At 42.4% G+C, this 25,722-nt stretch overlaps 2 protein-coding genes and 1 long non-coding RNA gene across 4 annotated transcripts in view; 2 read left to right on the forward strand and 1 right to left on the reverse strand.

The window, feature by feature from the left end:
* Positions 1-17,404, forward strand: part of brf1b (BRF1 general transcription factor IIIB subunit b) — a 39,614-nt gene extending 22,210 nt beyond the window's left edge. Inside the window, exons 7-19 of the mRNA XM_083688616.1 lie at positions 2,301-2,450; positions 2,894-2,987; positions 3,872-3,998; positions 4,515-4,554; positions 4,875-4,970; positions 5,921-6,238; positions 9,708-9,769; positions 9,982-10,063; positions 10,661-10,713; positions 11,099-11,373; positions 13,205-13,256; positions 15,164-15,368; positions 15,726-17,404. Of these exons, the coding sequence (XP_083544742.1) occupies positions 2,301-2,450; positions 2,894-2,987; positions 3,872-3,998; positions 4,515-4,554; positions 4,875-4,970; positions 5,921-6,238; positions 9,708-9,769; positions 9,982-10,063; positions 10,661-10,713; positions 11,099-11,373; positions 13,205-13,256; positions 15,164-15,368; positions 15,726-15,763 (1,592 nt within the window). The 3' untranslated portion in view covers positions 15,764-17,404. The remainder of the gene's footprint in view (positions 1-2,300; positions 2,451-2,893; positions 2,988-3,871; positions 3,999-4,514; positions 4,555-4,874; positions 4,971-5,920; positions 6,239-9,707; positions 9,770-9,981; positions 10,064-10,660; positions 10,714-11,098; positions 11,374-13,204; positions 13,257-15,163; positions 15,369-15,725) is intronic.
* Positions 5,612-6,046, reverse strand: LOC310817888. The gene is made up of 2 exons (XR_014554703.1): positions 5,908-6,046; positions 5,612-5,733 (listed from the first exon to the last, which is right to left on the reverse strand). It is a non-coding gene; the product is annotated as an uncharacterized lncRNA (long non-coding RNA).
* Positions 17,405-22,315: 4,911 nt separating the features above from the next.
* ppp1r13bb (protein phosphatase 1, regulatory subunit 13Bb) overlaps positions 22,316-25,722 on the forward strand; it is a 45,706-nt gene continuing 42,299 nt past the window's right edge. For both annotated transcript variants that reach the window (XM_083688964.1, XM_083688965.1), the window contains exons 1-2: positions 22,316-22,612; positions 23,618-23,804. In XM_083688964.1, coding sequence (XP_083545090.1) covers positions 23,796-23,804 — 9 coding nt within the window. In that variant the 5' untranslated portion in view covers positions 22,316-22,612; positions 23,618-23,795. The remainder of the gene's footprint in view (positions 22,613-23,617; positions 23,805-25,722) is intronic.

The following is a 25,722-nucleotide window of genomic DNA, read 5'->3' on the forward strand; positions in this document are numbered from 1 at the left end:
AGTTGCCTCAGTATTTTGTATTTCGGGGGCAAGGCAGAACGTTTAAACCAAGTGACACACACACACACACATACACACACACACACACACACACACACACTATTCACTTCACTTTACTTTATCATGTAGTTTGTTTAACCCTAACCCTTTAAAATCACTTTCAGTTTCAGCTTAATGCAGAATTTCCTGTTAAATTGTTCCACATGCTAATTGAGTTCTCTGAGATGCTTGAAGCTTCATTTTCTGTTATGAATGTCTGCTTCAATAATGTGTGAAATCAATAATTACATACAATGTAAAAAATAAAAGATGGTCATACTGTATAGAAAACATACCTGGCCTATGGCAAGGTTACGTTTGGTAGTCTATAATCCTTATAGTGTTGTCAGTTGAAGCATTTTATTTGGGCTTATTCTGTAATTACTGGGAGTGCAAGTTTGTAGGATGGAAGTATTTCACCTTCCAACTAGATGGTACTGGCCCTGGCTCACTACCCGACCGGGCATGCAACCTTGGTCTGACACCACTACCCGTGGAGAAAAGTCCCCATAGAGCAGCACTGCTCCATAAAACAGACCTAGATTCTCCCTGAACTCTGTGAGGATTTGGCCAATTTCTTTTTCCATGTTGTACTTCAAAAAGAGGCCCCCTGTGGAATCATATTTCTCGTATGAACTCTACCTACTGTATGGCCTTGAGCAAATGTCAGTCTAACCTTTTTGCTTTTCAACTTGCCCCTTTGGTAACCTGTTGGGAGTAACAGAGCTGCTACACAAACAAAGTGCCTGAAATAATTTGTGTAAATCCTTTTTTAACACTTTATAGTATGGTAATAGAATAGAATAGGACAACATATGGTACCAGTATGAAGAACTAACTGATTAACAGAAATACAGTTAACCTAATTGTATTTGGAGGTATCGGATGTTGTAGACAAACCCCCTTTCGAAGATAAGATTTGACAGAACATGAAACATAAAAGTTCAACATCAGGAATCGCCTGAAGTGTTTTGCCTGAAGTGTTTTGCCTGAAGTGTTTTGCAGTTAATTTGCGCCTTTTCTTCTCCATGCATTTTTTGCGACCCTGTTGACTATTTCCAATAAAACGTTTGATTGTCTGGTGGTCAAGACTCAATAGTTTGGCTATTTCAAGAGTGTTGCATCCATCTGAAAGGCATGTTACAACTTGTGACTTTTCAGTGTCAGTTAAATCTCTTTTTTGACCCATTTTACCTGAGGTAATGAAGCTGCCTAATAATTCCGCACACTAAAACTCACTTTTCCTTTGTTAAACATTCAGGTTTGAGATTCAGTGACATTTTGGGGATTGACTGAGAGCATTGTATTTGTTCAACAATAAAAATGTATCCTGAGGGATACAATTTGCCTAATAATTGTGCACGCAGTGTAGATGATTTGACCACTTTGATATGTTGAGTTACCTCTTGGTGTATCTGCTCTGCACAGATTTAGCTGCAACATAGGCGGAGAAGTAAATGGGAAAGTAAAGTGTTCAGACTTGTCAAGGGGAGTGGGCAAATTAGCCATTCCACATCAATTATTAACAGGCAAAACTAGACACTTTCATGACAGGCACAGCAGTAGGCAGAGATAATCCCCCGTACGACACATTCTCTACAAATATGTGGAAGTAGGCTTCTCGCATAACTAAATTCTGTGTATTCCCTAAAACAGTGGTTCCCAAACGTTTTCAATGTTTGATTACTTTGATAACTAATTTGACAGATGTAATTAATATAAATACTTTTTGGCATACCTTCTGACACCGTATGTAGAAGAGACGGGAGGAAAACGTGGGCTATTATTAGAATTACATGTTCATTACCACTGCTCTGTCTGCTTTCCCGCTTTGTGACAGTGCCATTGTAAAAACATAAATTAGAATAATTAAAATTACATACAAATTAATATCAGCTAACAAATGGAGCATGTGCAGACGCAGATATGAGCTACTGTAATAACACATTAAGCCTATTCATTAAAACTGCTCAACGTCGCCCCCTGGGGTCTGTTTTGTTGAGGTGAAATACTTGTGTGAAACAGTCAAGTTGATTTGCTGCTGCTGTCACGGCGCCCATGTCATTCATCCATGAACCTTTAAACACTGACCTACTGTCGGCCTACATCCATGAACCTTTAAAGACTGACCTACTGTAGGCCTACATCCATGAACCTTTAAAGACTGACCTACTGTAGGCCTACATCCATGAACCTTTAAAGACTGACCTACTGTAGGCCTACTTTCATGACAAATTTGCTACTCTCTCTCTCTCTCTCAGACCCTTGCCTGTACATCCCTCGTTTCGCCCATATGCTGGAGTTTGGTGAGAAGACCCATGAGGTGTCCATGACGGCTCTGCGGCTGCTCCAGAGGATGAAGAGGGACTGGATGCACACAGGACGCAGACCCTCAGGGCTGTGTGGAGCAGGTACGTCGCTGTTCAGACCCTCAGGGCTGTGTGGAGCAGGTACGTCGCTGTTCAGACCCTCAGGGCTGTGTGGAGCAGGTACGTTAGACGTGAAATGGGTATTGAAGCTACAATTGTTCAGATATCCTGGCCAAAAATGACAAGGTGAAATCTTCTGCATTGAATTAGACAGCTAGAACTGTCACTCTCATTGAGAGAGAGACTTAAACTTGTCCGGGCCTGTTTAAAATATCGTCACAGAGAGACAACACAATTGAAAAGCTGTACACAGTAACGAGCTTATTCCGCGCTATCACCTAGAGACTTGCCCTCCACTCTAGAGCAACGCCGCTGAGCCCAGCAATCGCAAATCCTCATGTGAAACATCTGGAGACGGCATGTGTTGCGTGCGTGTTGCACGTGCGTTGACTGCTCACCGTGTCGTTCTCTCTATCCTCCTGCAGCCCTGCTGGTGGCTGCACGCATGCACGAGTTCCGACGCACGGTGAAGGACGTGATCGGAGTTGTGAAGGTGTGTGAGGCGACCCTTCGGAAGAGGTGAGAGTTACAGATGTTTCTGTCTTAGATAGATAGATAGATAGATAGATAGATAGAAACTTTATTTATCCCAGGGGGAAATTCAGGTTCCAAGTAGCGTACAGACATAGAGGTATCACACATAACATACACATACAACATACAACATCAGCAGGATTGTAAACAGGCGAGGTGCAGTTGTAAACGTCTTTGCAGTTAGGTGAGGTGCAAAAAGGTCTTGTCTGTATTCCTACTCTAGGCAAGGCTCACAATTCATTGTGATCCACCAGGATCACTCTCTTCACTTTGCTTCCATGGCAACACCCCCTGGCCTCTCATGAACCCCTTCTCCACAGTGGTACCAACGCTGTGCGTGCCAGGGCGTGCCAAGGCCAAGTGCTTTTTCCACAGTCACTTCCGGGCCTCAACACACTCTGTGTGACCTGAACCTGTTGGATAACCACTGTTTGACATGTTGTTATTGTCTCTTTTGTAGTTTCCCGCCACACAAACGTAAATAAGGTGGAGATCAGACTACGGGGCGGGATTTCAAAGGCAAGCTGTGGAAATTCAAACAGGCTTCTTCACTTGAGAAGGCTCGAGGCGCAGGGTTTTGAGCACTCGCTGACCACAAATTAGCACCGCTATGTAAACCTAATCTAAAACCTCTTGTTAGCTACAAGTATCTAAAGGTTGATTTGGCTATAATGCTAATACCATACCGTTATAAATTGGTGGGGAGATATTACTTTTAAACACTAGTCGCTCCATGCTTTCATTTTTCATATGCTGTAGTACAGTGAACATGTCATGTGTGGCTTCTTTAAGGTTAGGGGTTCCTGGTAGATACAGTCAGTGATTCTTACCTATGGCCACCCAACTCCACCTTTCTTTCTTTTGCCCAGATTGACAGAGTTTGAGGACACTCCTACCAGTCAGCTAACGATCGATGAGTTTATGCGGGTGGACCTAGAGCAGGAGTGTGACCCCCCCTCTTTCACTGCTGGCCAGAGGAAGGTCAGGATGCAGCAGGTACGTGTCCTGGCACTGGCAGGTCGGCCTGAATGGATGCTAATCGATGTTCACAGCACACAGGATGCTGTTCACACACAGGATGCTGTTCGCACACGGGATGCTGTTCACACATAGGATGCTGTTCACACACAGGATGCTGTTCACACACGGGATGCTATTCACACACGGGATGCTGTTCACACACAGGACGCTGTTCACAAGCATCGGATGAAGACAAGTTTCATTATTGTACCTTTTTCATAGGAAGCTTTGCTTGTTTGTTAATTGATAAAGTGACTGGAGCCTAAGTATTGGCCACCCTTTAATGTCCTGAAGTTACTTGGACAGTATGTTTATTGAGTGTGGTAACCCCAGAATTTATGTAAAGCATTCATTTGTTTTTATTTGTTGGATGCTTATTTTTAGCTATTTTGTGTGTACTATGTATTCATGTAAGTCATTAGGGCTTTAGTTTCTATTGCATAACCCATGTTTTGGCCAAGACACTTTCTCACTGTCACTCTCTTTGTTTAGCTTGAACACGAGTTAGCCAAGAAGCTTGACGAAGTTCAAGGTAGGTTTTGCTTTTTCCTAGTGCATGGTAATAGTTGTGGCCTCAATGTAGGGTTTCATCAGCCTGGAATGTATTAACGGGCAAAAACAAATACACAAATCAACTGATGTTTACTGCAATTGACACTCAGATGTTATCAAGAATCAGTGACTATATAGAAAGTAAAAAAAAAAAAAAAAAGAATCAGTGACTATCTATAAATACATGTGAGTGCTCCTATAGTATGTTATTAAAACATTGTAGGACAGGATTGAGTATTAGGATGTGTAACACTTGAGTTGTCTCAAGTTAACAATCTCTGACCCACCCCCTGCCCTCAGGTGAAATCTGCTCCTACAGAGATGAGATTGAGACAGAGTTGGAGAACAGTAGACCAAAACTCAGAGGAATGTATGCTGCCTATGCCAAAGAAATAGGTGAGTGTGTGTTTATCAGGGGTGTAACAGTTCAACAAGGCTATGGTTAGGTTCGTAGAAATAGGTGAGTGTGTGTTTATCAGGGGTGTAACAGTTCAACAAGGCCGTGGTTAGGTTCGTACCGCGGTTGTGGGGTCACTAGAGCTTTAAACAGACCTAAAAATTCAAGCCCGAACCGGAGAGTCTGAGGGCGTACCCTAATGCCAGTGGGGCTGACAACTGGCATTAGGGCTGACGGGCTGACAACTTTAGGGCTGACTGGCTGACTGGCTGACAATTCTGGGTTCAGTCTTCTAGCCTACATTGAGAGCGTCAGTTCCTATTAAATAGCCTAAATGTATAACATTTCAAATGTACTCTAATTGCTTATTACAAAGAATAGCTGTGTTTACTGACAGTCTAAGAAAAACGGAATGCATAGACTACAGTACAGTAACATCGCAATGCACCGTAATAGCAGCTGTACTCATAACTATTACTACTAACTAACATTTAGATGGAAGTCGACTGGAACATGTTTGATGACTGTTTTACCAAAGTTACATTTGGGAACAAATGTTAAAATCTTTGGAAACACTTGAAGGTGTAATGGCTGTAGTACGCAGGCAGAGGACTTGAAAGCACGACTCGGGAACAAAAACTGAAATCCAAAAGAATAGCCTTTAATAGCAAAAGCAGGGGTCGGCACACAGGTAGGCAATCAATGCGTAGGCAGATAGTCCAATAAGGAGTAGGCAAAAAGCCTGCTGATGGTGAACCCAATCTGAAAGTAAAAACCATTGAATTAAAGCTGAGAATCTCGACTTTGACCTCATAGTAATTGTTCGACTTCAAATCCAAACTGTTGGTAATATGGAGCTAAAAGAAGACGAAATGCTTCCTCTTTCCAATAAGTATGTATATGTATACTTATGTACATCCATATAACCCTCTTCACCTCTGGCCCCCAGACCCCATGGATGACGTGCTGTCCCAGGCCTCCTGCTCCAGCCCCAGAGAGGTGGACCATGACGACGAGGAGTTGGAAGCGGCTGCCCTACACCTCAACCAGGACTTCCTCTGCCAGGTCATCCAGGGGGAGCAGGAGGGGAGCCAGCCAGAGGCCGCGAAGGAGGGAGGAATAAAAGGGACAAAGGAAGAGGGGGTGGAGGCCCAGCCTCTGCCCAAACACCCGACCCTGGCCTCCATCTTGGGGCCCCTGCCCAGCGCAGCCAGCTTGGCCCTCAGTGAGTCCATCCTGGAAAGCATCGCTGAGGACAAGGACAGTGGTGAGTGGCTCACTAACTTTAACCTAACTTTAAGACATGGTTTTTAATGACTTGATTGGTAAAGTGTTGTTGTTGTTTTCTCTACAAAGAACTGCCTCAAAAGAATTCTCTTGACAACAAAATAAAAAGTGAGCCCCCCCCCCCACCCCCCTGTCTCGAATACATGCCCAGATCCAAGCAATGGCAAAGCAAGCTTTCTCTTAGAGGAGACGTTTGAGTGGAACCAGACGTGTTTTTATGCTTACCTCACCTGGTTCACCTGGCTGATGTCCATCTCAGTGACATTCTCCTTTTGTTTCATGAGTTGAAGGTTTTCTCATTTGATAAAGAAGTGTATGAAGCTTCTTCAGAAGGAGGGAAGCCAGAAGCTTTTATCTTCAGAAGCTTTTCTATTGCGCATTTCAATCAAGGAAACCCAAAGTTCTCTCTGTGGAGATCTCTCACCGCTTTTTTCCAGAGCTCTCACCACACATCCATAATTTCGGTGAAGAGTTGAGGAATCATTTAGACATGACTTAACCGCCTCTTCCCAGTAGGTGTTTAACACATTTCATCAGATATTCCTTTGGCTTAAATGGGTTCTATATTTTATTTAACATACCGGATTGATGTGATAGCCGGGATCTGCCTAGAGAAAGGGCACTGCATCTGCTGACATTAGATTTTTAGGTCCAATACCGATGGTGATTTAAATTCACAGATAACCGATATATCTGATATAGAATATGGAATATATAGAAATAGAATATAAAAGTCAAAAGTAGATTAGTTGTAGTGGTGGATGTCAAGGCTTCACCCTGCTTTGCTTGGTACAAAGCTGAGTGTGAGATTCTGAGACCGGTAATGCAAGAGTAAAAGTTGTCTTGTAATCATATTTGTATTGTAAACAGGACGCACCTCTTTGGCTATGTTCAGCCCCAGGACCTGTAAACACACAGCTTTATTGGCTTGGCCTTTTGCAGAGATACATCTCCCTCCCACACACGGAAATATGGGCGTATCAGTGTCCTGGTCGATTAAAATCCCATTCTGTGTGTCTGTGTGTTTGTCAGGGAGTGTTTGCCCGTGCCTGTGTGTGTCTGTTTGAATCTTTGTGACTGCATTTTTACTGCATGTTTGTTTGTGTGTGTGTGTGTGTGTGTGTGTGTGTGTGTGTGTGTGTGTGTGTGTGTGTGTGTGTGTGTGTGTGTGTGTGTGTGTGTGTGTGTGTGTGTGTGTGTGTATTGTGTGCCTCCCTGTGTCTGTGTGTTAATGCGTGTGCTTGTGTACGGTCTGCCAAACACACAAACACACTCATCAAAGCTGACGTTGTGGGGCCAGTCTCTGCAGGCTGTCTACAGTAGGTGGGGCCAGTCTCTGCAGGCTGTCTACAGTAGGTGGGGCCAGTCTCTGCAGGCTGTCTACAGTAGCTCTGTGGACTCTCCATTTTTTCCAGTCCCAACATTACCCCAGAATCTTGGCAACACAAAGTGCATCTGCCCTCCATAGACACTCTGTAATGAGCCAAAACGACGAGACAGTCTTTGATCCCTCTGCCTATTTGAAGCAGATACTTTTCCCAAGACACCTTTAACTCCTCGGAGACAAATCAAGTTGCAATTAGTTCATGCTGATGTCATCAAAATGTGGATGACACACAAGGGCAGGTGGTGAAGTGTCTGAAACGAGAGACAAGGTGAGGAACACAAAACAAACGGGAAACAAAAAATGAATCACATGAAACACAGACGAACATAAACCAAGAAACCGGACGAGACGTTACAGACGCACTTATCAGACAAGCTTAGATGTAGGCAGTGATCTAAACTTGACACAGTTAATATCAAAGCCCATGGTTTCCACCAATCAGAAACAGTCTTTATGCGTACTCCCCCTGTTTCAAGGTACCCCAAAGTGATGGGACATATTTATCAAATGTCCAAATTAATGGATGTTTCGTATTTGGTTGACAATTCTTTGCATGCAATAACTGCCTGAAGTCTGCGACCCATTGACCACACCAGGCGCTGGGTATATTCTCTGGTGATGCTCTGCCAGGCCTGTACTGCAGCCATCTTCAGTTGTTTGTTTTGAGGTATTTTTGCCTAAAATCTTATCAGGAAATTAAATGTATGTTCAATTTAACAACAAAAGTTGTTACAGTATGGCAGTATGTTTTGGGTCATTGTCTTACTGTATGCTGAAGCGCCATCCAATGAATTATGCTGTAAATCTTGGGTAGATCCTTTTTTCTCCAAACTTTCCACTTGCAATCACTCTGGTACATGATAATATTTATCTTATCTGTCCACAAGACCCTTTTCCAGACCTCTGTGGGCTTTTTAGGTACTTTTTAACAAACTGCAATGAAGCATCTGTAATTCGGCTGGTGACATATTCTGGTAGTCTCTTGGGGGCATGGGTAGAGGATCTTGTCGGAAGTAATGTACTTAAAAGTCCTTGAACATGTCTAGTTACCGCTGGTCGATCAAATATACATCTTGTGCCAGGTCTGGCTTGTGGCCATATGTAACAGGAAGCACTATCATGGCCAATGTCATTGCGTGAGGCTCTGTGCAGTGCCAGTCCCCCCTCCCCCGCCACCATTGTCCTCTGTTGGAGCCGAAAGGTGTGTTGACAGTAAAGGGCGATTGGCCGTGGCCTGACCTCCCACGGTGATGCAATTAGACAGCTGCTCCCCCTCCTTGCCCACCCTCTGCCAGTGACATCACAGCTGCGGCCCCGCTCAGCAGACTAGCCCGGTGTCTTAAAGGGACAGGCCCCCTTCCATGGGGCTGCTGCTGGTGTTGGAAACCCATGAAAACTCCATACACATAGTTACTGTTGTTTGAAGTAATTTTTCTCATAATGCATATGCACTGTTAAGTTTGCACAGCTGCGGGTGAAGCACCTTTTTTGTTTCATGTGAAATGTGAGTGGCTCAGCTGGCTGGCTGATTTCTAAAAACCTGTTTTCACTTTGTCATTCCGGCGTATTGTGTGTGGATTGATGGCAAATTCTTTTAATTTAATCAATTTTAAATTGAGTCTATAACACATCAAAATGTGGAAAAAGTGACGGGGTCTGAATAATTTCCGAAGCACTATATGACTCATACTACAATGATTATGATAATGTATTTATATAGCGATTTAAGTGCTCACAGCACGTTACATGGCGATAACATTGGAAACTACTGTCATCATAACCCCTGTAAAGCTACTGGTAAAAGTTTGTATGTTTATAATATGTAATTCTGTAACAACTCTTTGTGTTGATACTGTATCTGCCTAAATACAGGCTGTTGCATTATAACGGGAATGGTGGGGATTAATGGAAAACTATTTCCAAATGTCTCCAAAAACAAAATCCTTTCATCTTACCGCTAAGCCTTTGTCCAACAATTATGCCCTAAAAGCCATCAAATGATAATCCATGCTCCATTATTATTAGATGTTAAATGGTTTTTGTTCTGTCTCTCTATTTTCAGATGACAAGTCAGAGAGTGGAGAGCTGGACCTGGATGGTATTGACGATAAGGAAATCGACAGGGTGCGTTCCTTCTCACTCTCAGTGTTTGAGATAAGGACACTTATAGAGCAGATCATGAGGCTTCACACAAGCTTCCCTTTCAGAAGTTACTACTTGCAATTGAGAGCTTTGGGAATATTATAAGGTGAAAAAAAGATGATCCTACCTCCCTGGATGAGAACCTACTAAAACTGATGTCCCTCCTTCCTTCCTTCCTTCCTTCCTCCCTGCAGTATATCCTCAATGACAAAGAAGTCAGCACTAAGACAGAGCTGTGGATGAAACAGAATCAAGAGTATCTGAAGGAACAGAAAGGTGAGACGACAACACTTCATACACGTTTTTAGAACGTACATACGTAAATATACAATGGCATTCCCAGGTTCATGTTAGCTGACTAAAATGTAGGGATTGAACCACATTTTTTATATCCTTTTTACAGAATGAATTTAAAGAGGGTTTAGGGTACACTGGGATGATGTACACCGCTTCTTGGGATCCACTTCAGCTCAGTCTATGGGATTAGTTTTTTAATTCGCCTTTCAATTCAATAGATATACATACCCCTGAATAGCGTGAAATATTGAAATGTAAATTCACGATGGCACGTTTATATATAATGTCATTAATTATTATAATAATACTGTCTCTGACATTGAATGTATTTTAATGTACTGTCTCTGACATTGAATGTATTTTAATGTTCTGTCTCTGTCATTGAATGTATTTTAATGTTCTGTCTCTGACATTGAATGTATTTTAATCTTCTGTCTCTGTCATTGAATGTATTTTAATGTACTGTCTCTGTCATTGAATGTATTTTAATCTTCTGTCTCTGTCATTGAATGTATTTTAATGTACTGTCTCTGTCATTGAATGTATTTTAATGTACTGTCTCTGTCATTGTTTCAGAAAAAGAGGAGAGGATAGCTAAGGAAAAGGAGCAGGGGACATACAAGGAGAAGGTGAGCATAGATGATGGAGATGGTGCGTGCGTGCATGCGTATTTTATTTGGACATTATATGATTTTCCCCCAATACTTTTGGAGCCCTGAAATAGGGGGAGTATGCTTTAAATGGTGAACCCAATCTGAAAAAAAACCCTGTTGAATTAAAGTTGAGAATTTCTATTTTGACCCAATAGTAATTGTTTGATTTCAAATCCAAACTGTTGGGAGTATAGAGCTAAAAGAAGACACAATGCTTCCTCTTTCCAATACTAATGGAGGGCTGATTTAGCTTGCTTCACGCAATGGAAACCAAAAGTGCAAACTCCACACAGCTCAAATACCTGTTGTGCCTCCTGCCCTCAAAAATGATCTTCTAACCGTTGCCTTTTTCCACCTGCAGCCCAAGAAGACCTCCAAGAAACGCGAGCCCATTCGTGCCAGCACGGCCGGCGAGGCCATCGAGAAGATGCTGGAGCAGAAGAAGATCTCCAGCAAGATCAACTACGACGTGCTCCGCGACCTCAACAGCAAGGGCAACGGGAACAGCAGCCCCACCAGGCCGGCTGTCGACGCTTCCCCTAGCAGCTCTGGACGCAAGAAGCTGACGCGCCGCAAGAAGCAGCCCAACAAGACCAACCTGGGCCTGGCCGTCAACGCTAGTATGATGGGCAAGAGGTGAGGAACCTGAACAGTGGAGGGTTTTAATTGGTGTGGATAAGGATGATATTTGAAAGGAATAATAATCCTTGTGATGTTTGAATGTCAGCGGCCTTCTTCGGACGTTTGAAGGTTCAGTCGCTTTAGACGGACAACTCACACTTTGAGGATAATGGTTTTTATTTTGTGTAAAGGCTCTGAGTTGACTGACAGCTGAGATGACACAAGAGTGCGATGACAACAATAGCAACCATGGCTGTGTCTTAATCCAAATGTAGCTGCCTGCTGCCTCTTTGTCTCCAAAGTCATTATTCTTCCAAAGTATCGTTTTTGTCTGAAGGTAACTGAAAAGATAAAAGAAAAAATTGATTTGAGACAGATTTCAAGGTAGCCGCTACATAATAGTGTTCGCCCTTCATTCACGGAAAAGACCTGATTGTTGTTGCTTGGCAGAAAATTGAAGATTTCACGAGAGTTACATCTTTTAGATGAGTTGCTAACCCCTTACAAATGCACCAAATGTAAACTCACTGGATAACTAACTGGCTGTCTTGCATTACAGTTTATCTAAAGTCAAGCTGACAAACTCATTAGCTGAACTGTGAACACAGCCAGCCAGTTAGCTTTGCTTAATTTGAACCGAATGTAATAGCCGTTACCTCAAAAACAGACTCGGATTTCTCAGTGTTCAGTTATACTCTGACTGTAACTGGCTCTTTCTCGCTCCTCGGCCGATACTCAAAGTTCAGAACTCTTTCTCAACAACATCACGACACGACCACATATCTATGGCCTTGAAGACAGTGGACACCAACTGTGGTGTAAAGGATGTTAAGTCCGACACCTTAGTCGCATGCCGTCACCCACCCCTTCTTCTCCTCCGGCTGCAAACACCCCTCGCTCCCACACCCCGCACTGCATGCTGAGATTTAGCTCCTCTGTCCAATTAATCTTCCAGCAGAACTCCAAATGTCCTTGTGAGAAATGTAATGAACTAGGAGCTCATGGATCAGTGACAAGAAGGCAGATGAAGAAGAAAAAAAATTGCAATCTTTCTCAATCATGCCCAATCATGCCCAAGACCACATAAATGATCATGATCAAATTCTGAATCGGTAATGAAAATTAGGCACGGCTGGATAAATTGCATACCCCCTCCCCCTCCACTATTGGGGCTCAAGGGTCTGCTATCTTATGCTCCTTCCAACTAGACCCCCCTGTGGGCCTAATTTTCTCATCAATGCAGAAGCTGGGTTTTAATTACATTTAATTACATTTTCGCTGCAGCAATGGCAGCCATCCAAGTGCAGATAGTACTGGTGGAACCGCTGCACTTCTGCCTATTCAGTATGTTCACTGATTGCACATACAGGTGTACAATATGTGCTTTTTTTTTAAATTAGGCTCTCAATAACATCTCCTTCAGATCTAAACATCAAGATTAAACCAAGAAAAAGCCAGTAGGCCTTCAGTACATTTTTAGATAGAAAGAGAATTGTGCCTTTCATTCGCTTTCAGTGTTGTCACATTGTTGGCAGCATCTCCTCCCCAGTCCCATCACTGCTACCTGAATTTCTACCAACACCGATTCCCAGTATGTGGTCAGCTTTGTGGGGGAAGGTGAGCGGCATATGACAATGCGGAACAAATCTGAAAGTGAACTAGAGTTTTAGTTCCAGTGCCGCAGTGGATCCAAGCCTCCTGCTGGAGTGTGGAAAAGAGACTGGTCAGGCTTAGTAGCAGCACCCTGAAACCTGTGTTAACAGAGCTATTTAATTATTTATTAATTATTTTACTCATAGCTGTATTCTGCCATTGTGATAATATTTACCTCACTGTTTTCTTGCAGGCTTCGTCCACTCATATCTTCCACACCTAAAAAGAAGAGAGCTGCTTCCCAGGTGAGCCTCAGCCCACATGAAAATGTTGTATATGGTTTTGATGCTATGGTTCCCTGTACTCATCCAGCTAGCTTTTGGTCAGTGGGTCAGCAGTCAAATCAAATCCAGCTTTATTGATATTGTACATTTCATACAATGCACTTGAAAAAAACAAAGAGAAAATAAAAACACAAGACAATAAAGGAGGACAATAAAGGTATCACAGCCATGGAAGTTTAAACAGTGAATGCAAAGACCAAGTGAGGACAGTAGAGGGTTGTAGAGACTAATGCAAGGTCATAAATAAATAAATAAATAATAATAATAATAATAACTAAAATGTAATAAAAGGGGATAAGATAAAAGACTAAAAGCCCTGTAAGTAAACCAGGTTAAAAAGGTGCGCCTCTTAAAAATGTCCACAGTTTTTTGGCCCACCTCATGTCCTCTGGCAGGCTCAGGCTGTTCCAGCGGCTGGTGGCATTATGACTAAAAGCTGCCTCTAAACGCTGCCTCTAAACGCTGCCTCTAAACGCTGCCTCTAAAAGCTGCCTCTAAAAGCTGCCTCTAAAAGCTGCCTCTCCAGTCAACTTTATATCAGTGCTAAGGTAACATTGGGTAAACATTTGGCCGGATTAGCATCGGGCTTCCTGTTGCTCATCACAGGAGTTGGCATGTTCACAGTCCACCCAGTGAGCTTCGCTGAAAAGGCCTCGCACAAGAGCCTGGCGGGGGTCAGCTGCCAGTTGCCAGGCAACCCAGTGCCACCCCCCGGGAGCTAAAGAAAGGCCTCTAATTGGTTGGATCCTGGTGTGCAGGGAGAAGGTCTTATGTAACTCAGCCTATATTCAGGGAAGGAGAAGGAAAGAAATGGAGGGAAAGACATGAATTGACCCTAGTGTTTTGAAAGTAACCAATAAAGCTGACATTGGAAGCCACATCGCTGTGTGTGTGTGTGTGTGTGTGTGTGTGTGTGTGTGTGTGTGTGTGTGTGTAAAATAATACAAAATGTGTTTTGTTCAAGCAAATGGTAACAAAATATTTTTTTTAAAACGGTTCTTAAAATGTATTTTGAAAAAACATTTTCAAGTAGTAGGTAAGAAGATTTAGTTTTTACGTCTTTAAGTAAATATATATATGTGACAGCCGGGGCTCGAATCCAGGTCTCATCTCAGCCCTTTGACTTCCTCCCTTGTGTAGAGACCTATAAGCAACCAGAGTGGCTTCTGGCGACAACACACTTGCATGCAAATGCATGTGAGAGCATCTTTAGTCCCTAAGTGCAAACCAGGCTAGTCAACATCTGTGTGTCATGGGGCGCCTGCCGTCTGCGCTTTGAGTGACAGTCTACTCACTAACACAACAAAATGTGGGAAAAGTGAAGGGGTCTGAATACTTTCCGAAGGCACTGTACATAAAGGAATTCTCCATAAACTCCCACACTATCTTACATCCCTTGTCTTGAAGACCTATTGTAGCACTCAGAACACTCAGAGACACGAGTCTCAAGATTGGTTAGTCCTCAAGGTCCCACGTGTCTCCTCTGAGCTGGGTAGAACTGCCTTGAGCCATTGTGCTCCTCGGGCATGGCATGACCTGCAGGATACACGAAGACTTCCTGCTTTAGTATCATTGGGCCATTTTAGGAACTTGATTAAGGATTGTTCTGTCTTGTTCTAATTGTTCTGTCTTGTTCTAATTGTTCTGTCTTGTTCTAATTCTGATTCAAGACTGTCTTCCATTCATCCCTCTTTGTACTGCCTCTCTGCTTTGTTTTCCTTTTGTCCCGACTCCCCTCCTTTCTCCGGTGCCCATCCCATAACCATTCACTTTTTCTAAAGGATAAAGCACATGATTTGACAACAGCAGGGTTGAGTGCCCCCAGGCAGATGACCGCTTTCACACTCAAAACTCTGGTTGTCTCCTAGGTCACCCCCAACATCACCCCGGCTGCAAACCCTGCTAGGATTGCCCCGTCTACCCCACCCGCCCAACTCTGCCAGCTTCCTACAGCGCCTCCACCAACCCTGGTGGAGAGTGGACCGGTGGCCTACGATGAGGCGGCGGAGGAAGAGGAGGAGGAGGAGGTGGAGGAGCCGTGTGTCAGCGCTTTGCAGCTTATGGGTGGAAACGGTGAGGGGCCATAAACAAACACACACACCTTCACACGCACACACACACACCTACGCACACGCACGCACGCACACACACTCACACACACACACACACACACACACACACACACACACACACCTACACAAAGAAACAGTGATGAGTCATAACACGTCAGTGCGGTGCAGAACTATAGAGAGAATCCATTGCACAATAGATGGCTAAAAACATCTAGTGTTTTCCTTGAATCATTGTTCCTCTGTATCATTGTTCCTCTGTATCATTGTTTATTTTTTTTCGGGACCCGTCATCAGGTATTGTATACCTGCTTTGCTGCTGTCAGTAACAGTAACATTTCTACCTTTTTTTTTTTTACAGAATATGGATGTGAAGCTGAGGAAGAGGAGGCATTCTAACCCTTTCTTCAGTGGCCTCTCGGTTGACTGGTGTTGGTTTGGGGAGAGGAAGAGGGGAGAGGAAAACAACATCCACAGGTCAGATGCAACGAGAGCAGAGACTTGTTGAAGAAGGGGTTTGGATCGTACTAAATGTATAAACCATCCTTTGAAAAGACTCAAGAGGCAGGCAGAGCAGTGAATGAAGAGAGGGGAAGGGCATATGCAGATTGCATGATATTCATGTGCGGCATCTAGGCTGTAGTAGCTACGGTGGGGCCCCGCCCCTTACCTATCTTGAAATCTGAACCAGGAAGCACTTACTTTTTTTTTTACGCTGAGCTCTCTGCTCACTCATGACTGAAATGGACATTTTGCCCTAGCTAGACATTTCAGCTTTTAATTTTTTATTCATTTGTAAACATTTCTAAAAAGATCACTTTAACATTATGGGATATTTAGTGTAAATCAGTTTCAAAACATCTCAATTAAATCTATTTTAAAGGTTGTAACACAACAAAATGTGAAAAACGTCCAGGTGGGTGAATGCTTACTGAAGGCACTGTATGTGGCTCAATGCCACAATGCCTTTACTATTCAATTGAACATAGAATTAGAATTTTTAGAAATGTCAATTTTGATCAAAAGTTTTGTAACCGAATGACCCTGATTTGAATTGGAAATGACATCAACTCTGCTTACCCCCATCCTTTTTTACCCCTGTCTTTTTATCTTTGTCGAAACGTCTTGGGTGATTGTCAAATGTATGTATTCACATATGCAGCTAAGTTACTTATTTGAGAGTTTTTTGAGAATGAAAATGAACCAATTAGTTAAAGCATCCATTTAGTACATTTTCTATCGGCCCCAAAGTCAACACACTGGTCACAAGTACACAATGAGTTTGTAAAACAACAGTTAACAACAGTTGGATTGCATATCCATATTGTTCGTAGCATGATCTAGACACAAGGATATGTTCTGAAGTAAATGCTGTTACCTGTACGTGTATTTATGATAATGTAGTCTCATGTAGCCTTAACTAGTCAAAATGGGGGACCCAATATGTCCATGGACCCAGGGTAGGGCAAGGACTCAGAGTAAGCTTTCGATTGGTACCACACTGTGTTGCTGAATAAGATTCATGTTTACATCATTGTAAAAAAAAAAAAAGTTTAAAAAAAAATTTTAATTAATAAAAAAAAAAAAAAAAGAATAGTTTACTAAATAGCTGACTTCTTTTTAGACATGTTGTTAGATTTTAGCTATCGTTGTATTTTAGCTATTTCATCTTGTTTATACTTATACAAAGAAGATGTTTTGATTATATCCAATTATGAATGAGTGTTAATAACTATCGTTGTACTGCAGTCTGTTTATACATGTTTATGTACTGTATGTAGTTTCACCTTGTGGCATTTTCAGATGGAATGAAATATTAGCCTGCTTTTGTGTTTTTGTATTTACCTAGTGCTCATTTTATGTTTTATTAATGTGCTGAAAATGATTGTAAACTCTTGTTCTGTACAATATTGTCTCTACATGACAATGTCACCAGCTTTTAGAGAGGATGTTTTCAAAGCTGATCCAGTCAACGAGCACACCCTCTCAATCACATACATTCCCTTTATATCGGTGAATAAAGCCATTTTAGTAACTACAGTGGTTCCGTGTGTGTTTTCTCTGTTTTAAGCTGTATTTACACTGCTGATACGCCATGAAAACCCATCACAGTGCCGTTGTATTACGCTGATAAAGTGATTGCATCACAATCAAAGAATACCGTGACAACGAAAATACCTGGAGACAAACATAGCGAGCATGTATAGAAAGCTCCATAGGATACTGTAAATACAGCTATTTTAGCTAGATGGCTTTTGAAAAAAAGTTCATTAAACACTGCCAGACCGCCAACATTGAACACATGACCTTGCGGTATTGACATTTTTGCTCTTAATGTTGGTAGCTGTCACCACTACCCAACCCTTTGGCTGACCTTTCTGTTGTGTATGAAGTAGTCAGTCTTGTTTGTGACATCATCATCTGACGATCATAGACCACCACATTCATATTAATTTCATTATTTTATATATAATGTGTATTATAATGTATATATATATATGTGTGTGTGTGTGTGTGTGATTTTTCTAATTTTAAGACCACCTTTTCCTAAACTTCAGCACTTATTACCACCTTCTACCTTTTTCCTAAAACGTTTGTTCATATATCACAGCACTTAGAGATATTACGATAATTTTCTCTTCTATAGAATATGCATATGGGTTTTTGACCTATTTTTTAGTTTTTACTTATTATTTCCCTTATTACTATGCTTATTTTTTACCTTATAATTGTTTTTTACGTAATTTCTCTATTTATACAGTACATGCAATCCTGGTCTAGTTTAAAATCAACGTCCCACTTTGCACTTTGGCCCGTTTATTCTCAAGGCAGTTACACTCTAATGCTCATTTGCACTACAATACATTCCTCTAGGTTGCCCTCTGGTGTCCATTTTTAGCAGCACACACAGTCCACTCTTCAGACACTCATGGCTACATAAATGTACCACAATAAGAAATAATATCGTAGTATAATATTAGTTATATGTATTTATTATATAAAATATAATAATGTACTCCCAGGCCAAATCACCAACTCCCAGGCCAAATTGTTCCCTCTATTGTAGTTTTATTAGTTCAGAAAGCCCTTTATCTGCATGCAATGGCTCCATGCTCTAAGCATGTATACATAAAGAATTACATAAAACCAATTAGAAGGGTCATCCTCAGCCTCATCACTCTTTGTCGCCTGACTCTGCCTCTTCAACCTGAAGAAGGGGAGAGACATTACTCTCAAAAAGTTACAGCATACAGAGAAACATGGAGTTAGCAGTTAACTTAAACAGTGCATCTCAATGTTCTGTTATGGCGTCCTCTCTTCATACCCTAGATGCCCCATGCTCCGATGTGAAAGAACTGTTCAGACATGAAAACAGAATCCACCATATTAGTTTGTATCTTGGTGTTCTGTGTGTTCTTTGGTTGAGGTCAGGAGACAAGAAGGGAGAAACCACTTTAGTAGAATGAGATGCACCCTCTTAGTAGGATCTATCAGTGGCAGGGTCTGACCTGGGTAGGAGTCTCCGGATTGGTTGTGGTGTTGACCCCATCCCCAGATGACGTCTTTGTGGCACGCAGACAAAAAGGGGAGGAGATGTCTATGTTCTCAAGGGTCTCCTTAATAGCAGTCTGTGTGTAATGACTAGTACTTGGGCAGAGGACTCAATAGCACGACTCAGGCTTGATCCAAAAGAATAGTATTTACTAGAAAAAGGTTCGGTACACAGGGGAGGGGGGAGGGGGGGGGGAGGGGGGGGGGGGGGGGAGGGGAGGGGGGGGGGGGGGAGGGGGGCCAGTCAATAGCATATATCCAGAAAGGGGTAGGCAAAACAGAGAACGGTACACAGGTAATCAAATCCGAGATCCAGGCAGATAGTCCAACAAGGAGAAGGCAAAAAGGCGAAGGCAAAAAGAACACTCAAAGATCAATAACCATGAAAAAAACTAGACACTAGGGAGATTGCTGGGACGTATTGACACAGAGGCACAATAAACAAACTGGCAACGAAACAGAGGCACACACATACTAAATACACAGGGAATTGTAAGGAACAGGTGAAATCAACCGGGGCGGAGCAGACAAACGGGAAAACACACAACGGCAGATAACGAAGTGACAGAAATGAAAAAACAATGTGAGTAAAACTGGAAATCAATGAATAACAAAAACAAACACAACCAACACTAATGCACAGGACGGGATGTTACACTGTGAAGCAATGGGAAATAGCTGCTTCAGAACTGAGGTTTGGGGTTGCTGAATTAATTAAACGAAATCGGGTAGATTTCGTGGTTGTGGTGGCGGGCAACAAACAAGTTTTAACACTAATCAACACCACCTGTCGTCATTACAGCGCCAAGAAAACAATTAACAAAGAAGTAGGCCTACGAGACAGTACACTAATTGGCTATGAGAATATATGTTTAAAAGATATAAATTGGCTTTCTAAATAAGGTCTATACATTCACTAACCAAGATGCCATTTAACGTGAACGAGGACAAGTTCTTCTTTCTCTGCGGAAAGTTTTATTTTTGACTGCAAGTAGAATATATTTAAAAGTCCTTGAAATTAATTGATAAGAATAACCACATATTAGGCTATTAGAGTATAATCTGACGAACGTGTATTTAATTTAAGAAGATGGAACAAAACGACCTATGGCGGGATAGACCTATTTCTATTGAATCCTACATTGACTTAGCCACAACTGCCTTACAAGTAGACTGTACAAGAGAGAGCAACAATACGGTAGAAAGAAAACACTTACAACAGACAAACAAACGGTATTTCAAACCAGTACTTTTAGGATAATTGCGGATAATGAATGACAACTTAATTTGACTTAAGTTTTCATAAAGCAATGGCTGTGTAACAATCGAATCCTAGATGTGCGGCTTATAATGTCTTTACAGTCCAATACTCAATTTATTTAAGTAATCTTAATTGACAACACTTAGCCTACATTTCAATTTCTCAAATAAATCATGAAGCATTTTTGTGTCACTTATGCTACTGCAAGGATAATCTACAAAGGCCTATACTCACCGATCGATAAAGCCTACAGACGTTATCAATCTTCCACCATCATTGAATCAAATAGTTTTTAGCTATTTTCTGAGCCCACTCGCTTGTCCAGATTACGATAACCTATGACTCAGCTGGATAAATACAAAAACAACACCAAAACATAATGTACTTGAGGACCACAGATAACATTTCCTGCCGTCATTGTAGGTCATATGAAAACACAGACAGAGGAAAAAAATGGCTAAAATCAGTCCTAATTGCGGGCCAAAGGGCCAACCAGGCATGCAGAGGGGAGGAGATCCATTTCAGGATATCCTCAATTTGGGATGTCTGCACTGTTGTTGCGGTTTCCGTATTTGTGGTGGATGATGACCAGGACCACGCCCAGGGTTAAACACACAGCGCCCACAGTGATGTAAGCGATGTCCAGGAAGGGGTTCTTGCCTCCCATCCAGGAGATGGTGCTCAGGATCATGCGATTTCGGCCCTCGAAGCTGCACACAGGGTAATCTAAATATGGCATTAATGGTAAACTCAACATCTGATAACCTGGTCACGATTATGTCATGCTGTTTTAACATAATCTTTATCTAGCGCACATCACATTAATGCACATAGGAGGAATGACAATAGAGTATCAACAAATTAACCATTTTAACAGTTTCAAAGAATAAAATGAACAGGCTGTAGTAAACGAATGGAAGTTTAACCATACGTCCAATGCTTGACATCGATGGGAGAAGCCTATTGGCCTATACTACAGTATATACATTACAATAGCAAAGGAATTGACAACAGGCGCGATATACTCAGGACGTCTACCAGGCATGCTCATTCAACTGTAAATACGTGTTCTTCTCACCATTCACAATGGAAGATCAGATGATCACTGTCTTTGTATCAGTCATATTTTGGTGGTGCCACCAAAATCCGTCTACAATTCATGATTCACATCCAAGATTTTACCTCTTCCAGACTGCAGACTGTGACAAGGTTGACAGAGCAGATGTTGTGTCAGGCTTAGTTTTTTTTATCGACACCTGTGTGTAATCTGTGTAGCAGTGGATCTGGACACTGCGCTGTCTAAAGATCTGGTCACGTGTGAGCATGTAGAGAAGGAAGTGGAGGTCCTAAAACTGACCCTTGTGGGACACTGCAGGTGATGATGGACTCACCAAGGGTGATATACTGCTTGGGGTTACAGAGGTGAACCAGTTTAGGGCAGTCCCACAGGTGGCAGTGTGCTCTCTGCGGTCACTGCAGTAGAATGGTATGATCTACTGTGTCAAAAGCAGCACTGAGGTCCAGAAGAATTAAGAGGGGATCCTGTAGCTGCAGCCACGAGCATGAGGTAATAGAGGAATTCATCAAGGAATCGAGATCCACTGAGAACTCACTTCAATTGTATTACTTTAATGCAACACAGATTTTTTACCAAAGGCTCCAAAGAGACTTATTTATTACAGGAAGAACTCTTTTAGCCAAAGTAGAAGGCCTATGTGGTATATACCACCTTAGCTTCAGATGTTCCAAAAGAAACATGCTCATTAATTGATAAACTACGACTCAAATGTATCTGGAAAACCAAATATTTGATAGCTAACATATAGTTCAGTTGGTCTTTACTTATAAAAAAAAAAAAAAAAAAAAAAAAGCAGATATAGTGCCTCGGCCCACCACTATATCAGAGGAAATTACGTTCAAAAAAGAAAAGTAGTTTAAATATACTTTTTTTGTACTTTTTATGAACGGTTGTGGATGTATTTACCATTTACATGTAATGCCACCCAACTCTAAGCGATGCGCCTGGTCCGTCGCTGATGTGCGGTTCGTTCTTTAAACAAGCAGCACGACATTTCTGACATTCCACGTCAACGTGTGACATCATTTACTACACGGCTGAGCGCTGGTGTAGATACACTATAGCCCTCCTTGCTGTTAATTCTCCTCAATTCTTCGTTTTTCAAACCCGACAACATCACACACTTTGTGTTAGTGTATAAAAACCTTATTTTTTAAGTCACATTGTCAGATCGTTCGTCAGCGTGAAACGGCGGTAGGCGGGCTGTAGCGTGCGTGGTGTAGTCTATTTTCCTGCCCTCGCTGGCTAACGGGGTAGCTAGCTAGCTAACTAACTAAGTTGTCGTTTACTCGGATTGTCTGGTCTCTGCAAGCAAGAATTGGCTAGCTGCTATAACACCATGAACTCGCTTTAACGTGTAAGTAAAGGTTTGCTTTGTATTGTTAGCCAGGTTGCCGACTGTATCGTCAACACACTTTATCTGACACTTTGTCTGGTTGTGTGCTTGTGTTCACATAGCTGTCCTCATATCCCACTCAGCCAGGCTTGGGAAGTCGATCCCGAATCAATGTCGACGCCAAGCTATCTATCAGGTCCCCAAATGTGGCTCGCTAGCTTTCCTGAATTCTTCAGAAAATAAATTGTGAACACGCAACTTTTCGTTTGTATGTTTTTTGATACTGAACGTCGTTCCACGGCGATGGCATCTCATCCCATTCCAGCAATTAGACTGATCCCCCCCCGAGCAAACATCACCAGCAGGCTTTAGCTTCGTAGCTAAGCACCCTCCTTGCCAAGGCCCATCCAGATTGAGGTAGCTAGCTGTGCTACTAGTCAGAAAAACAAGATTTTTACATGGTTGTCACTAAATTCCGAAGTAGCAACGCTCAGTTCAGATTTAAGCTACCTAATGAATCATGTTGTCCACCTTTCGTTTTGTTTTCGTCTAGCTTGTTAGCTAACGCCCAAACAGCTGTGACTTAACCAGCTAACATTAGCTGGATGGAATAAGATGATCCTTGTCAATGAATGTGTGTTAACTAGCTGTGCCGATGCGACTTCCACTGGACACTGTCTGCTGGCTAGTATAACACTGAGGTGACGGCAGCTAGATTGCTAACCAGCTAATGTGAGCTATTTATTGACACACATGCCCCATGTTTATCAAAACGACAGCTGTGTTCTAACTTTCATAGGTTGCTCGTCTCAGTTGACTATGTTAAAGGCCATGACAACTTCCATCACATTTCTCCGTAGGTACACTAGATAGCTGAAAGAAGATTGATTAGGAACACCAAATAGTCAATTTCATCAATGTAATGCTTTAAATCCCATTACTTGGCCTAGAAGTAGGGAGATAACCTAGACTGGGTCCACTGGCTATGTTACAGACGATCATCAGTCTTCTTTTCTTATGTTGCAGATGACCGAGGCCCGGGCTGGCCCACTTGAAATCACAAGATTGTTGTTGACTAGGAGTGCCATATCCCCAGCTATTACCACTTTGGATACCAGAGCAACTGAAAGACACCGCAGCCTCTGTTGCACGTTGGATGTGCCTCTAATGCCCGTCTCATTCTGACACCAACAGAGCTGCCAACATGATGCCGGTGAGTATCTACTGATATAAGCCTTTTTTCCATGCCCTGCTTGTTTTGTTTTTTGGGGGTTTTTAAAAATATATTTTTAGGGCATTTCTGCTTTATTGGGATAGAGATAGTAGAGATTGACAGGAAGGATGGGTGAGAGAGAGAGGAGGGATGACACGCAGGATGTGTCGATGGCCGGAACCGAACCAGGGACCCCGCGACGACACGGTACGCGCCCTCGTGTGCTACGCCACTGAGCGCCCCCCCCCACCCTGCTTGTTGTTGACGCTGATGTTTGTCCCAGAAGTTAGAACAGAGTGAGACTCATTTATGAACTGTAGCGCAGGTTTCACCTCAAAAGTGATTTGCTTCGTCGTGTCGTGCTTTCTCACTCAATACAGAGCAATACCATTTTTACCTGTCCTCTATTCTCCCGCTCTGCCTTGCACTGTTTTAAGGGTAGTCACATATTAACTGTTGCCTCAGACAGCCAATTTAAAAACCTTAGTGTGGTGCAAAGAGGATGGTGATACAGCTTGCCTGTAAGATCTTGCTGCAACCCCCTCTCTCATCTTTTGAAGCAGTGTTCCATCTCTGATCTCAGTTTTTTTGAATGAACATCAGAGCAATGGAGGCCTGTGCTTTTCTGTAATTGAGAGTTTCTATATCATCATTCTGTTAAATACTGATACTGTTAAGTAATCCCATTTGTTAGTCTTTGGGGATACCCTTCAAGCATGCGATTAAGGTGGAGAAAGTTGGGATAATCCTATGGCTCAATGTGGGAGAGGCAGCACTCTCCCCGTCCAATCACTTTGCTCCTTTAAAGCTGTCAATATGCTGCTAGTCTGTGGTCTATTGGGCCGTTCAATAAGCAGATTTTCATATTTAGGAGCTAAGCTGTGTGATGCTGTTCACTTTCATTCAGATGAGACTAGTCATCTGCTCCTGTTCCTGGAGAGCTTGGGTTTCACCCTACCCTAGGTTGTAAGAGCAATACATTGTTCGCACTTATAGCCATGGCGTAAAACAAAGGCATCTTAACAAAATGTGGATTTTCTCCTGACGACACAAATCAAGAGTGTGGAGAATTAAATGACTTAATTGGGTAATGTCACTGCCAGATTGTCATCATGACCCTGGCTTGTCAGAGTGCACTGTAAAAATGAGGGCTGTAATAAAATCGTTGTTTGGAATAAAATACATGAAAGTACAGCAGGTCAGAGTTTAAAAGATTGACGCTTGTGCGACGATGTCACCGGGTTACCACGGCAGCAGTCAGGAATCAGCTTGACTATTTGCCATGTTTTATTTCAGGTCATTCACATCAGCAAAAAAAGTAGTAGTTTTTAGTTTGATCATATTAAGCCTGGGACTACGACACTGGCTGCAACAGTGTACTTCCGCTGGATGTTTTGGCCAGATCAAGGCTACTTTTCATAGGTTTGAATGCAAAGCGCAAGCAAACTTTCTCTATATATATTGAAACATGTGGCAACGTGTCTCAATAATCCTCAATTCAGACATTAGTTTGTACATGGATAAAGCTGAGAGAACATGAGATCCTACTCCCTCCTCCATCATTAGCAACAGTCTCTCTCCCCTTCTCTGCATCCACTGTAACTTACACCCTCCTCCCTCCCCTCCATTCCACTGTCACTCTCCCCCCCCCCCCCCCCCCCCCCCCCCCCCCGGGACATTCCATGTGCCTTGTTTTGAAGAGGAAAGGACTATATGTATATTTGGAAAATTCTGTTGAAAATAGAGCTTCCCAAACCTTTGACTCACGCCTCTGGTTATGTGTCCTCCTACCTTTCTATTAGTGTGACATAGAATGGCAAAAGCTGTTCCACATAGAGCTCTGTGCCTTCAGAGTGTAGTTCGTTTGAGTTTGTTGAACTTCCAAGCCAAAAATCCCAATTACAAAATCCCATACATC

The sequence above is a fragment of the Argentina silus genome (genome assembly GCF_951799395.1).
Source record: "Argentina silus genome assembly, chromosome: 17".
NCBI lineage: Eukaryota > Metazoa > Chordata > Actinopteri > Argentiniformes > Argentinidae > Argentina > Argentina silus.